This window comes from Bufo gargarizans, chromosome 5 (genome assembly GCF_014858855.1).
Source record: "Bufo gargarizans isolate SCDJY-AF-19 chromosome 5, ASM1485885v1, whole genome shotgun sequence".
NCBI lineage: Eukaryota > Metazoa > Chordata > Amphibia > Anura > Bufonidae > Bufo > Bufo gargarizans.
Genome location: NC_058084.1, coordinates 102,529,174 through 102,545,450, shown reverse-complemented (window position 1 = coordinate 102,545,450; position 16,277 = coordinate 102,529,174). Strand labels below are relative to the sequence as shown.

At 44.1% G+C, this 16,277-nt stretch overlaps 1 protein-coding gene across 1 annotated transcript in view; it reads right to left on the bottom strand.

Annotated features, from left to right (window-relative positions):
- C5H8orf34 (chromosome 5 C8orf34 homolog) overlaps nt 1-16,277 on the bottom strand; it is a 304,643-nt gene that overhangs the window by 211,935 nt on the left and 76,431 nt on the right. The window contains exon 4 of the mRNA XM_044294965.1: nt 5,975-6,106. Coding sequence (XP_044150900.1) covers nt 5,975-6,106 — 132 coding nt within the window. The remainder of the gene's footprint in view (nt 1-5,974; nt 6,107-16,277) is intronic.

Here is a 16,277-nt window from a genome sequence, read left to right as displayed (position 1 = left end):
GGATGGATTTCATTGTGGACCTCCCTGCATCCCGAGGCCATACGGTCATTCTCATGATTGTGGATCGGTTTTCCAAAATGTGCCACTGTGTTCCTCTCAAGAAGTTACCCTCTGCACAAGAGTTGGCCTCGATTTTTGCCAGGGAGGTCTTCCGGTTGCACGGTTTGCCCAAGGAGATTGTGTCGGATCGGGGGAGCCAGTTTGTGTCCAGGTTCTGGCGCGCTTTTTGCTCCCAGTTGGGGATTCATCTCTCTTTCTCCTCGGCCTACCACCCTCAGTCCAATGGGGCCGCAGAACGATCCAATCAGGCCTTGGAGCAATTCCTTCGTTGCTATGTCTCCGATCACCAAGACAATTGGCTTGACCTCCTGCCTTGGGCTGAGTTTGCCAGGAACACGGCGGTGAACTCTTCCTCTGGGACGTCTCCCTTCATGGCCAATTATGGGTTCCAACCTGCCGTGTTACCGGAGGTATTCTCTCCCCAGGATATTCCGGCTGTGGAGGATCACCTTTCCGTCCTACGTGCTTCTTGGGTACAGATCCAGAGGTCCCTTGAGGTCTCTGCGCAGCGCCAGAGACTCCAGGCTGATCGCAGACGAGCGCCCGCTCCTTCCTACCAGGTCGGAGACCGCGTATGGTTGTCCACCCGCAACCTTAACCTTCGAGTGCCCACTTCCAAGCTGGCGCCTCGCTTTGTTGGTCCCTTCCGAGTGCTTCGCAGGGTAAACCCGGTAGCCTATGCCCTTGACCTTCCTCCTGGCATGCGGATCTCCAACGTGTTTCATGTCTCCCTGTTGAAGCCACTGGTGTGTAATCGTTTCACTTCCTCGATTCCTCGGCCTCGTCCGGTCCAAGTGGGCAATCGTGAGGAGTATGAGGTGAGCAATATCCTGGACTCACGCCTGGTCCGCGGTCGGGTGCAGTTTTTGGTCCATTGGCGTGGTTATGGTCCAGAGGAGCGTTCCTGGGTTCCCTCCGCAGATGTCCATGCTCCTGCCTTGCTCCGAGCCTTCCACGCACGCTTCCCTCAGAAACCGTTCTTTACTCCGCGGAGGAGGGGCCCTTGAGGGGGAGGTACTGTCATGGTCTTACCTTCTTGCTGTTCTCCTTCGTTTGACATGTGCTGGCGGCCATCTTGGTTTCTGGGTTTCTTGTAGCCTCCCACCCTGCGGCTTCTCCTTCCCACTGGGAGGAGCTGGATGCCTAGCTCATATATATATATAGGAGGTCTGTGGCTTCAGTTCCCTGCTTGGTCCTCCTGTGTTCACATGCTTCTAAGACTGCTGCTGCTTCTGGTTCCTGATCCTGGCTTCGTCTGACTACCCTGCTGGCTCCTGATCCAGGCTTCGTCTGACTACCCTGCTGGTTCCTGATCCAGGCTTCGTCTGACTACCCTTCTGGTTCCTGACCTCTGGCTTCGCAAGACCCTGCTTCGGTTTAGCCATCCGCTTGGACTTTTGCCTTACAGCTTGATTTTCAATAAAGCCTTCTTATTTCCACTTATCTCTTGTTGTACGTCTGGTTCATGGTTCCATGACAGTGAGCCTCAAAAACAGAAGGGCCAGATTAGAGTTTGCCAAACGACATCTAAAAAAGCCTTCACAGTTCTGGAACAACATCCTGTGGACAGATGAGACCAAGATCAACTTGTACCAGAGTGATGGAAAGAGAAGAGTATGGAGAAGGAAAGGAACTGCTCATGATGCTAAGCATACCACCTCATCAGTGAAGCATGGTGGTGGTAGTGTCATGGCGTGGGCATGTATTGCTGCCAATGGAACTGGTTCTCTTGTATTTATTGATGATGTGACTGCTGACAAAAGCAGCAGGATGAATTCTGAAGTGTTTCGGGCAATATTTTCTGCTCATATTCAGCCAAATGCTTCAGAACTCATTGGACGGCGCTTCACAGTGCAGATGGACAATGACCCAAAGCATACTGCAAAAGCAACCAAAGAGTTTTTTAAGGGAAAGAAGTGGAATGTTATGCAATGGCCAAGTCAATCACCTGACCTGAATCCGATTGAGCATGCATTTCAATTGCTGAAGACAAAACTGAAGGGAAAATGCCCCAAGAACAAGCAGGAACTGAAGACAGTTGCAGTAGAGGCCTGGCAGAGCATCACCAGGGATGAAACCAGCGTCTGGTGATGTCTATGAGTTCCAGACTTCAGGTTGTAATTGACTGCAAATGATTTGCAACAAAGTATTAAATACTGAAAGTTTGATTTATGATTATTATTCTGTCCCATTACTTTTGGCCCCTTAACAAGTGGGAGGCACATATGCAAACTGTTGTAATTCCTACACCGTTCACCTGATTTGGATGTAAATACCCTTAAAGCTGACAGTCTGCAGTTAAAGCACATCTTGTTTGTTTTATTTGAAATCCATTGTGGTGGTGTATAGAGCCACAAATGTTAGAATTGTGTCCATGTCCCAATAGTTATGGACCTGACTGTATATTAACAAAACATAGAAAGACAGAACAATCAATTAGACAAAATAGATGTATGTACTTAAGACTAAGGACCGACTCCATGTAGCTCAGACTGCAAAGTCTATGCCTTTAAATAATTACTAAATGCAAGTTCACCCGGGGCAGTCGGCACGATCCACTTATCAGTGTGCGCATTCAGTTACACAACAGTCTCTTTTATAAATATATTAATGACCTGCATCACCAGGAACATGATAATCTCAGTAGAAACCACTTCACTGCACAGCTCATTCAGCTGTTGGAAGCTGCCGCTATGTGCCAACTGGGAAAACGGCACCGAATAGCAGAATGTGGCCAAGACAATAACCATTCATGTTAGTGACGATGGTTGCCTCTGCTTTACTCCGTTTACCGGGAGACTACTGATTAGCTTTACACTATCCTTATTTGCAGTAGATTAAACAAGTGGGTAAGGCTATGTTCACATCACCATTTAGTTTTCCATATTTCTAATCAGAAGAATAGAAAAAAAAAAGGATCCTTTATTTTGAGCATCCATTATGCTCATTTTACATCTATTTATTTTAGCCATTTCCGCCTGAGATGCGTTATTGTAGATGGGAGAAAAAAATCCTTGTTGGCGGATTTTTCCTCACGTCAAAAATAATCAATCACAGATGGAAATAGCTAAAATGGATGCAAAATTCGCATAACTGATGCTCAAAAAAAAAAAAAAAAATCTTATGGATCAAAAGAACGGAAAACTAAACAGTGCTGTGAAACTAGCCTAAGAGGAGCATACAAAAGACTAAATAACTGTGACTGAATCATTAGGGTGCAGGTTCGACTATGGGGAACATATCAGTATAGGTAAAGAAGTCAATGGGGAAGACTCTGGCTTGACACAATAAAACCTTGAAAAATAACCCATATTTAAATTGAAGCCAGCGGGGAAATCAGCTAATCAGTATGGCTCCAGCTTTATAAACCCCTGGCTATCAGATGTGGTCACCAGGGGATGCTGCAGCCAACATCACAATGCCCTGTAGAGGCCAACATAGTAACACTTGGACTATGTGGTCCGCCTGGTGAATGAATGGGGTCCTGAGTGACAGACCCCACTTTATGACATCCATATGTCCTGACAATGCTTTGTTTAAACTGAAGCTGGCAGGATGATCAACCTGTTGACCTTAAACCCCTATCTATAAGATTTTATCACCAAAGGAAGGTGTGGACCTCAAATCATTTCCCCAGTAAAGACCAACAATATAATATATTGAGCGACTGGTGCACCAGAGGACTCTGTGCTCTAGCCTATAAAAGGGGTCCTAAGAGAGAGAGACTCCGTCTATGACATATGACCCAATATAAGATAAACCCTTTAATATCAGCCAAAGGCTTAGGCTTATGCCTCCTGTCAACATCCATCAGTGTAGCTGGTCATAAAGTAATATCAAACATCTCATTATTTGCACATCAGGACTTTACGTCAATCAGATGCTATTATTGTTATCCCCCTGTAGACACGAGCTCTATACTTCCGTATATTATATCTTTGTTTTAGACTGGCAAGTGTGACATAATAATTATAATCATGTACACAACAGCTCATTTCTTCAGAAGCAATCACAGCACAGATCCTTTCCATCTGAAACTGACAGTTTCCTTTATTGGGTTGTCAGATTTAGGGCTGTTTTCAGAGTCGAAAGGAACAGCAGTCACATAGATTAGAAGTGTCAAGTGCTACAGTGTATCATGTCTCACTTTCCACAATCCAAGAAGAAATAATGATCAACTGCTAGATACATCATGAAATAATATCTGATGAAAATATGAAAACCATGAAACCGTTACAGAGTTATGCAAAGAAATACCATTGTCCTGCCACCACTGTCTACATGATGTGTGTAATTCTTCCTTCATTAAAGGAGTCATCCAGGGTCTTTTAAAGGATGGCCTATCCTCAGGAAAGCTCTCTGCTTGATGTCACCGAACGGAAATATTCAAAATTTACTTTTGGAGGGTGAAAACCAATCCTCGTAACATATTTTACCAATGACAAAGGTTATAGGGTAGATGCTCTTCAGGTTAGCTACTTTGTTCTATCTGGTAATCACACAGCCTTTGAAACCAATAAAGAAAAAGTTGGGCGACCAAGAAAGAAGTCGCATATTCAGATTCATCATTTAAGCCATCAAAAACAAGTATTTAGAATACTGTATACAACAGTAAACCATCATAGGACACAATAAGCCCCAACAATTTGATGCAACCTTCGGGTTTCTCCATGTCCAGGTCCAATATTCTCATCAAGCTGTGCCTGCGATCCTTCCTCTCTAGGGACCAAACGCACAGCACCAGAAAGCCATTTTTCACCTGTTTATACCACGCCAGCCACTTTTGTAAGCTGGCGTAGATTTAAGTTTCTAGCACGTGGACATCCTGAGATGCACTACATTTTATTATTAAGAGGCGTGAGCATAACAAGTGCACTATTTATTTTTTAAGTCTGGCGAATAATTGTAAATGGACAAAATCTGCAACTTCCAATTCATCTGGTCTCATGGTCTACTCCTGGACATGAATGATCTTCACACCAAGCAAGTTTGATGTCTTCTTAGAAAGCTGAATTATAACAAGGTTTATCATGTGAAGAGTCAACTAAGGCATTCTCATCTACAAATTTTCTCCCACAAAATACAGGAGAAAAAATGCTAAATCCCCTTCTGGTCAGCTGCTACCAATTTATACAATATAATGTGCTCTTCTGATCTCACCTGGTCTCTGGCAATCTATTCTGCCATAGTCGCTCTCTTTACTGAAGAATGGACTCATGTTTTTTCCTACAAGCTGCCCACTTTGTAATTCCGTGTTACTGTAAATATCTTTAAACTCCAACATTAGAGGAATGGATGCCTTCTTGGACATTTATAGAACAGAGGAACTCGTGGACCAGGACAGAGTATAGTGTTCTTGGCTTATGTTCAAAGGAACCAACAAGCTATCCTCAAGGCTCAACAGCCTAGCAAATTGACCTTCCCATCCAAGCTATCCTCAACGCTCAACAGCCTAGCACATCGACCTGAACCTTCTCATGGAAGCTATCCTCAAGGCTCAACAGCCTAGCACATTGACCTTAACCTTCCCATGCAAACACCTCTCTTTAATTTGTATTTTGTCTTATAATTTAATACGTTGGAAATGTTAAAGTGGAGATTTTTCCATGACATGTTAGCCACCTATGGTATTTGTGACATTTTAGGAACGGGCTTATACTGCCATAAATCATAAAAGCTTATAATGGTGGGCAAATCCCTTCAAAAGTGGAAAACCACTTTAATGGTAGATTCACACATAGTAAAAAATTGTATATATTCCTAAATCACCGCTATTACTGGAATCACTTAGAGCAGGAGCCATCTAGTAAAACAGCAGGGTATCCTAAGGAAAGACTTTATTAGAAAAGTTAATGACAGCACTAAAACAGAAAACAGGCACAGCAGCATTCATTCACTTTTCGTTTAGACTTACAAGATTTAGATTCTGGAGATGGTGGTGAAATATTGCAAACTGCAAGATCACTCTTGGACTTTTTCGGCTTCTTTGCGTTTACTTGCCAGGGTTTGTCATAGCACCTGAAGTCCCTTCTCATCCCTTTGTATTCTGGGGAAAATAAATGTCAGTGGAAATTATATAAGGAAGATGAAGGCAACCAACACAACAAAGCTTTCTAGCTACCAATAGGGTTCATATTCTAGAAAGGTGTAGCCATAATCGGCATCCTTTAAAGGAGAGGTGGAGATCCATGATGCCAACTGCTGAAAGATTTCACATCCCCCCTCTGCATGAAATCTAAGGTCTTACCCAGATATATTCGCATTTTATAGTTTATACACTTCCTTAGTCAGAGATCTGGACAAGGTGCATATATAATTTGTTGGTGTAAAACGACAAAGGGATCCCATATCTATAGAATATGTATGGTATGGCAGGCACCATATTTTTCTATGGGTAATTTTAGTCCGCCCTTTTTTGACAGAGCTAATAACACAATATTTCATCCAACATGGTGACCATTGGAGCTCGCAACCAAGACATCACCCAGATTTCCCAGAACTCTGAAAGGTGAATTTTTTTTAACTATGCAGCAAGCAAATGTGTAAAGGAGTTGTCCACTTATTTTATATTAGGAAGGAGCCATCCCATTGAAGTAAATGACATGGAGGAGCTTTAATTACACTGCTCGCCGCTGCATTTGAGGCAGGGACCAGATAAACAGTGTAGAGAAGGCAGCGCTCATACAAGTGCTATGTTCAAATAGCTGATTGGCTGGGGGTGCCAGGAATCCTGCCCCAATCTGATATTGATGACCTATCCCGAGGATAAGTCATCAATATAAAAAAGTAAAAAAGTGGACAACCCCTTCAATAGAGAAAGACAACTCAATATTTATATTTATGAGTAATTATGTATTTTAGGAGTGAGAAACAGGACAGTTCTTCTTAGCCTCATTCATCTCTAAATATCCCAACTCTAAAGCCGGCCGTATACATTCAATAGTTGTTGGTTGAATGATCTTCGGCTGACAGCTATGTCTCCTGACTCCCTCCTACTCCCCCCTACATATACACATTCAATAGTTGTTGACCAAATGATTCTTTATTCAGTTCGACCAAATGTGTATGTGTTGCCAAAGTGAGGAGTGGACAAAGCTGCTGCCAGACACCTCTGCTGGCCTATCTCCTGGGAGAACAAAAGGTCAGGCGAAAAAATAAATTTTGCTCGATCCTTTTCTCCCCCAACATCATCTGTTAAGGGAGAGTCAGGAGCTCCCCATAAACAATATGTTGTCAACTGAATCAGCTGTTCTCGATCGGTTCGGATGACAATACACGTATGTGTATGGCGGGCGTTAACCAAACAAGACTTCCCAGTGATAGATGGAGGTTGTTTAGAGCAGTGGAGTAGATACAACATTGTCAGAATTTTGAAGTTATTGCTTCTATCTGCAAATTTCATAGCAAAAACAAATTCTAAAACACACAAAGTACAAAAGATCTACAAAAGACAAAAGGAAGAAGCAGCACTCCAAGGAAATTCAAAAAAGTTCAGCAATGTTTTAGTCTCTCCATGGAACCATGCTCAACCATTCTCCATCAAAGGACTGAAACACTGCTACTCATTGGGTGAATAAATCACTGGAATTTGTGTTTCTTTCTTTTGTGTTTTGTAGATCTTGTTGTTGGAAGTCTTGGCCCAAAGTTCTTGAGACTTGAACCCGGACACGTATAGACTTAACTGTGTTGCTCCACTTGACCAAACTACAAAAGAGACACTGGAGAAATTAGTATACTAGCATAATGGTACTACTTCTACCTGGTGACCTATCACCTAGGATTTTTTCAACTCAAGTGAGTAGGTACTGCAGGCTGATCAGATAAGCCACTGCTATAAAAATCAAGATTTGATACAGGTTGTTATTGATTTAAGTGTATTTCATATATTTATTGGGATCAAAAAGTCTTATTACTTAATTATTATAGTAACCAGATCATATATATTGGGTATTGATAGAAAAAGGAAAAAAGAAGAAGGGGTCCTCTGCCCCAGATTATAGAAAGATACCCAGGACAGACACTCACTGGAAAACCGGCAAATCAATGCAGTAAATGGCCAGCTGACTGATTTCAGTAGGAACCACATATCACTTTATTTGCCCTGTAGTCCCAGAACCTTGTGATCAGCTTAAAGAAAACTCCTTTAAAGAACACCTGTCAGCAGGATCAACCTTATGAAACCAGGCATACTGCCTTGTAAGGTTGATTCTGCTGATTAAAATGATACTTGTCTTGTAAAAACAGGTTGCGACAAGAAAAAAAAAAGGTTTAGGGTGGGGCTTAGCCCTTCGGTGCACCTCAGCTTTCTGGTGCCACAACCGATTTTCACAAGACAGATATCATTTTAATCAGCAGAATCAACCCCACCGGGTTGTATGCTTGATTTAATAGAGTTCATCTTGTTGGCAAGTGCTCTTTAACCTCCTCCGGACCACCTAACGCAGGATTGCATTCCGGAGGCGGTAGATTCATTCCTCCTTGACGCGCCGGCGCGTCATCTCGCGAGACGCGAGATTTCCTGTGAACGCGCGCACACAGGCGCGTGCGTTCACAGGAAACGGCAGGTAAACGAGTTCACAGGAAACGGCAGGCTTAAGGAGAGGATTGTGGACCATCTAAAATCCCATGGATTGAAAGATGAAAAACAGCATGGGTTTACTTCAGGGAGATCATGTCAAACTAATCTTATAGATTTTTTTTATTGGGTGACTAAAATAATAGATGGCGGAGGTGCAGTAGACATTGCTTATCTAGACTTTAGTAAGGCTTTTGATACTGTCCCACATAGAAGGCTTATAAATAAAGTGCAGTCATTGGGCTTGGACTCCCATATTGTTGAATGGATTAGGCAGTGGCTGAGGGACAGACAACAAAAGGTTGTAGTCAATGGAGTATATTCAGACCAAGGTCTTGTTACCAGTGGGGTACCTCAGGGATCTGTTCTGGGACCATTATGGTTTAATATCTTTATCAGCGAAATTGCAGAAGGCCTCAATGGTAAGGTGTGTCTTTTTGCTGATGACACAAAGATTTGTAACAGGGTTGATGTTCCTGGAGGAATACACCAAATGGAAAAGGACTTAGGAAAACTAGAGGAATGGTCAAAAATCTGGCAACTAAAATTGAATGTTGATAAGTGCAAGATAATGCACCTGGGGCGTAAAAACCGAAGAGCAGAATATAAAATCAGTGATACAGTCCTAACCTCAGTATCTGAGGAAAGGGATTTAGGGATCATTATTTCAGAAGACTTAAAGGTAGGCAGACAATGTCACAGAGCAGCAGGGAATGCTAGCAGAATGCTTGGGTGTATAGGGAGAGGCATTACCAGTAGAAAGAGGGAGGTGCTCATGCCTCTCTACAGAGCACTAGTGAGACCTCATTTGGAGTATTGTGCGCAGTACTGGAGACCATATCTCCAGAAGGATATTGATACTTTGGAGAGAGTTCAGAGAAGAGCTACTAAACTGGTACATGGATTGCAGGATAAAACTTACCAGAAAAGATTAAAGGACCTTAACATGTATAGCTTGGAAGAAAGACGAGACAGAGGGGATATGATAGAAACTTTGAAATACATAAAGGGAATCAACAAGGTAAAAGAGGAAAGAATATTTAAAAGAAGAAAAACTGCTACAAGAGGACATAGTTTTAAATTAGAGGGGCAAAGGTTTAAGAGTAATATCAGGAAGCATTACTTTACTGAGAGAGTAGTGGATGCATGGAATAGCCTTCCTGCAGAAGTGGTAGCTGCAAATACAGTGGAGGAGTTTAAGCATGCATGCATGGGATAGGCATAAGGCCATCCTTCATATAAGATAGGGCCAGGGGCTATCCATAGTATTTAGTATATTGGGCAGACTAGATGGGCCAAATGGTTCCTATCTGCCGACACATTCTATGTTTCTATCTACAGCCTGCCAGCGGCGATCGTTCGGTGCCAGGCAGTAGATGCGATTTTTTTAACCCTTGAAAAGTATATCAGACGCTGTTTTGTTAACAGCGTCTGATATACCTGCTACCTGGTCCTCTGGTGGTCCCTTTTGCTTGGATCGACCACCAGAGGACACAGGTAGCTCTGTAAGTAGCACCAAACACCACTACACAACCCCCCACCCCCCTACCACTTATTAACCCATGATCACCCCATATAGACTCCCTGATCACCCCCCTGTAAGGCTCCATTCAGACGTCCGTATGTGTTTTGCGGATCCACGGGGGTGATCTTTAATTGAAAAATGTTATAACCAAAAGTGAAAATTTCAATTAATATAAAAAAAAGTAAAAATGGCAGCAGCAATGAAATACCACCAAATGAAAGCTCTATTAGTGAGAAGAAAAGGAGGTAAAATTCATTTGGGTGGTAAGTTGTATGACCGAGCAATAAACCGTGAAAGTAGTGTAGTGCAGAATTGTAAAAAGTGGTCTGGTCATTAAGGGGGTTTAAGCTAGGAGGGCTGAGGTGGTTAACTATCTTAAAAATACATTATTGTACCTGTCCTCAGTTACAGCGTTCTTATTTCTAACTGCATCGAAAGCCCCAGTGGATTATTTCAAAGTATGAACTTACATTTCATTTTTTTACTCCATGTAATACTATATCGGCCCCTTGTAATGGACAGCAAGCCTGTGCTAGGAAATGGCCTAATGATTAAACAAGTACATACATTAAAAGATCATTTTATTTTAATATCCACTTGCAGAATATTTGTGTGTGATCATTTCTTGTAAGTAGGGATCGCCCAGTGATTAGAGGCTTAACGTTAGATTAAATATACATGAAAATGGGTCTTTTATGCTCTCATATTACTTTGGGCGCTGTACCTTTCTATGAAACATCACTTTCTCATGCAAGGACATTCAGTTTGTGTAATTGCTTACCCAACGTATTCAGTCGGCTATGTAAGCACATTCAGGTTATTTAATTTACGAAATTCAATTTGCATAGTGAATGCCGGCAATGCAGCATGAATAGATGTAAACTGACCATGACCATGTACCACTGCCATCATTTATTCTGCTTTCCTACTTGAATACTAATTGATTGCCTAAAGTGAATATTTAAAGTGAACCTAAATTGGAATGGCATCTACATGACAATAGTCATGAGAATGAATGAACCTGTCGGGAACAAGAACCTCCTCGGTCAAGTAAGTCACGTGCAAAGGCAAAGTACAATGGAGGGAATTCAAGATCGCCTTTGTGGTGGTGTGTACAGTAAAGTGGTGGAAGGCGTGTATATATCTCAACAAGATACCTCAGCCAGAGGGTTGCATTTTGCTTCAGCAGAGCATAGTTTGCTGGAGCTGCTTGTTTAAGTTTGTTTGGGCTGGATTTATTTGGACTGGGAGATAGGACTGGCAGAGGGATTTTCCAGTCCACAACCTTCACAGGTTTTTCCACTAGGCCGAGGTGATCTCAGGTGATACCTGCTAGGATCATCACTGGGGGATAAAGCAGATCTCAGAAGGTCAGTCTGGGGGGGAATGAAGCCTGGAGAGCTCAATTGTGTGGGCATAGCTTGTACAGTAAAAAAGTGCATGCCATTTCTGCACAAAATGTGTAACATCTTGTGATGTTATACCACTCTCAGAACTTTTGAAAAGTGAGTGGGGAAGTGGGCATGGTTAGTCAGACAAGAAGACTGTGCAGTGACCTGACCCTGTCAATCAAGGAGAGGGGCTAGCAGAGGAAGCAGAAGGAGAAACAGTGCACTAAGTGGCTTGAACTCACCCTTGTTGCACTTAACTGCTTGTTTGTATATGGATTAAAAGCACTTTTTCTCCAGAATAAAGCAATGGACACTATGTGAAAAGTATCATTACATTCAGAGGAGCTAGCCCTTCAAAGCATTGTGTCTAGTTCAACAGTGAATTTCCTAGTGACAGGCTCCCTTTAAAGGGGATCTGTCACCAGCGTAAAATAATGACAGTGAACCTCATTCCAGTGCTGTGTCATTTACTGGTTACATTATAAGTAGTCTTCATAACATCACTGTTTATCAGCTCCAGTGTTAAAGAGGTTTTCTGACACTTTTTTTTTTACTGATGACTCATTCATCAGCATCGGATCAGTATGGGTTCAAAGCAGCTTAATGCAGAAAGCATTTCACAATGAAGCTCTACCTTGAGCAATTGCTGGAGCAGAATCTGACAGAATAAAACTTCATATTCTCACTACTCCTGGAAAGATAAGTTCCACAAAAGCTATGTTTGCACTGGTCTCCATGCCTTACTTAGAGCTTTCAGCAATTTAGAATGGCCAAAACTGTTGACATACTTACTTTAAAAAGAGTGCAACCCACATCATATATTGCAAGAAAACCAGTGGAATCAGACACAGCATTGGAATCAGAATGGCTGTCACTACTTTAAGCTGCCTTCAAATAGAGAAGCATAAACCTGGTGATAGTTTTCCTCGAAGGCTTCATTCACTACTTCACTACTGATCCAGTGCTAAAACCAGCTGTCAGCTGGACAAAAAAACAGTTGTGTGCAATTGTTTTTGTCCAGCTGAAACCTGGCATTTATGCTGGAAATTAGCCAAATCACTGCTGGACCTCACTGCAGTCAATGGGGATACGGCGGTGAAGTAGAGGATCTAGCAAACTCGGCGTTGGAACAGCCTAACGGAGATGTGAACAAAACCTAAGAGCTCTGTATCAGAAAAGCAGAGCTTTAAACACTATAAAGATATTATAAGAAAGTAAATCGACACAAAATAAGAACAACCTGGTGTTAAAAGGTAGACATTCACTTCAAACTGCCTACTTTAGCCTGACTGATCCTATGATTCTTTGTTAATTTGTCTCAAAGCAGCATGCTGGCATTGAGATTAATAACATGAAAACTAGTCTTTGGGGTAATTATTATTTTGACTAGAGTTGAGCGAACACCTGGATGTTCGGGTTCGAGAAGTTCGGCCGAACATCCCGGAAATGTTCGGGTTCGGGATCCGAACCCGATCCGAACTTCGTCCCGAACCCGAACCCCATTGAAGTCAATGGGGACCCGAACTTTTCGGCACTAAAAAGGCTGTAAAACAGCCCAGGAAAGAGCTAGAGGGCTGCAAAAGGCAGCAACATGTAGGTAAATCCCCTGCAAACAAATGTGGATAGGGAAATGAATTAAAATAAAAATTAAATAAATAAAAATTAACCAAAATCAATTGGAGAGAGGTTCCATAGCAGAGAATCTGGCTTCCCGTCACCCACCACTGGAACAGTCCATTCTCAGATATTTAGGCCCCGGCACCCAGGCAGAGGAGAGAGGTCCCGTAACAGAGAATCTGTCTTCATGTCAGCAGAGAATTAGTCTGCATGTCATAGCAGAGAATGAGGCTTCACGTCAGCCACCACTGCAACAGTCCATTGGCATATATTTAGGCCCAGCACACACACAGGCAGAGGAGAGAGGTCCCGTAACAGACAATCTGGCTTCATGTCAGCAGAGAATCAGTCTGCATGTCATAGCAGAGAATCAGGCTTCACGTCAGCCACCACTGCAACAGTCCATTGGCATATATTTAGGCCCAGCACACACACAGGCAGAGGAGAGAGGTCCCGTAACAGAGAATCTGGCTTCATGTCAGCAGAGAATCAGTCTGCATGTCATAGCAGAGAATGAGGCTTCACGTCACCCACCACTGCAACAGTCCATTGGCATATATTTAGGCCTAGCACACAGGCAGAGCAGAGAGGTCCCGTAACAGACAATCTGGCTTCATGTCAGCAGAGAATCAGTCTGCATGTCATAGCAGAGAATGAGGCTTCACGTCAGCCACCACTGCAACAGTCCATTGGCATATATTTAGGCCTAGCACACAGGCAGAGCAGAGAGGTCCCGTAACAGACAATCTGGCTTCATGTCAGCAGAGAATCAGTCTGCATGTCATAGCAGAGAATCAGGCTTCACGTCAGCCACCACTGCAACAGTCCATTGTGATAAATTTAGGCCCAGCACCCAGGCAGAGGAGAGAGGTCCCGTAACAGACAATCTGGCTTCATGTCAGCAGAGAATTAGTCTGCATGTCATAGCAGAGAATCAGGCTTCATGTCAGCCACCACTGCAACAGTCCATTGGCATATATTTAGGCCCAGCACCCAGGCAGAGGAGGGAGGTCCCGTAACAGAGAATCTGTCTTCATGTCAGCAGAGAATCAGTCTGCATGTCATAGCAGAGAATGAGGCTTCACGTCACCCACCACTGCAACAGTCCATTGGCATATATTTAGGCCTAGCACACAGGCAGAGCAGAGAGGTCCCGTAACAGACAATCTGGCTTCATGTCAGCAGAGAATCAGTCTGCATGTCATAGCAGAGAATCAGGCTTCACGTCAGCCACCACTGCAACAGTCCATTGGCATATATTTAGGCCTAGCACACAGGCAGAGCAGAGAGGTCCCGTAACAGACAATCTGGCTTCATGTCAGCAGAGAATCAGTCTGCATGTCATAGCAGAGAATGAGGCTTCACGTCAGCCACCACTGCAACAGTCCATTGGCATATATTTAGGCCTAGCACACAGGCAGAGCAGAGAGGTCCCGTAACAGACAATCTGGCTTCATGTCAGCAGAGAATCAGTCTGCATGTCATAGCAGAGAATCAGGCTTCACGTCAGCCACCACTGCAACAGTCCATTGTCATAAATTTAGGCCCAGCACCCAGGCAGAGGAGAGAGGTCCCGTAACAGACAATCTGGCTTCATGTCAGCAGAGAATTAGTCTGCATGTCATAGCAGAGAATCAGGCTTCATGTCAGCCACCACTGCAACAGTCCATTGGCATATATTTAGGCCCAGCACCCAGGCAGAGGAGGGAGGTCCCGTAACAGAGAATCTGTCTTCATGTCAGCAGAGAATCAGTCTGCATGTCATAGCAGAGAATGAGGCTTCACGTCAGCCACCACTGCAACAGTCCATTGGCATATATTTAGGCCTAGCACACAGGCAGAGGAGAGGTTCATTCAACTTTGGGTAGCCTCGCAATATAATGGTAAAATGAAAATAAAAATAGGATTGAATGAGGAAGTGCCCTGGAGTCCAATAATATATGGTTATGGGGAGGTAGTTAATGTCTAATCTGGACAAGGGACGGACAGGTCCTGTGGGATCCATGCCTGGTTCATTTTTATGAACGTCAGCTTGTCCACATTGGCTGTAGACAGGCGGCTGCGTTTGTCTGTAATGACGCCCCCTGCCGTGCTGAATACACGTTCAGACAAAACGCTGGCTGCCGGGCAGGCCAGCACCTCCAAGGCATAAAAGGCTAGCTCTGGCCACGTGGACAATTTAGAGACCCAGAAGTTGAATGGGGCCGAACCATCAGTCAGTACGTGGAGGGGTGTGCACACGTACTGTTCCACCATGTTAGTGAAATGTTGCCTCCTGCTAACACGTTGCGTATCAGGTGGTGGTGCAGTTAGCTGTGGCGTGTTGACAAAAGTTTTCCACATCTCTGCCATGCTAACCCTGCCCTCAGAGGAGCTGGCCGTGACACAGCTGCCTTGGCGACCTCTTGCTCCTCCTCTGCCTTGGCCTTGGGCTTCCACTTGTTCCCCTGTGACATTTGGGAATGCTCTCAGTAGCGCGTCTACCAACGTGCGCTTGTACTCGCGCATCTTCCTATCACGCTCCAGTGCAGGAAGTAAGGTGGGCACATTGTCTTTGTAGCGTGGATCCAGCAGGGTGGTAACCCAGTAGTCCGCACAGGTTAAAATGTGGGCAACTCTGCTGTCGTTGCGCAGGCACTGCAGCATGTAGTCGCTCATGTGTGCCAGGCTGCCCAGGGGTAAGGACAAGCTGTCCTCTGTGGGAGGCGTATCGTCATCGTCCTGCCTTTCCCCCCAGCCACGCACCAGTGATGGACCCGAGCTGCGTTGGGTGCCACCCCGCTGTGACCATGCTTCATCCTCATCCTCCTCCACCTCCTCCTCATCCTCGTCCTCCTCGTCCTCCAGTAGTGGGCCCTGGCTGGCCACATTTGTACCTGGCCTCTGCTGTTGCCAAAAACCTCCCTCTGAGTCACTTCGAAGAGACTGGCCTGAAAGTGCTAAAAATGACCCCTCTTCCTCCTCCTCCTCCTCCTCCTCCTGGGCCACCTCCTCTTCCATCATCGCCCTAAGTGTTTTCTCAAGGAGACATAGAAGTGGTATTGTAACGCTGATAACGGTGTCATCGCCACTGGCCATGTTGGTGGAGTACTCGAAACAGCGCAACAGG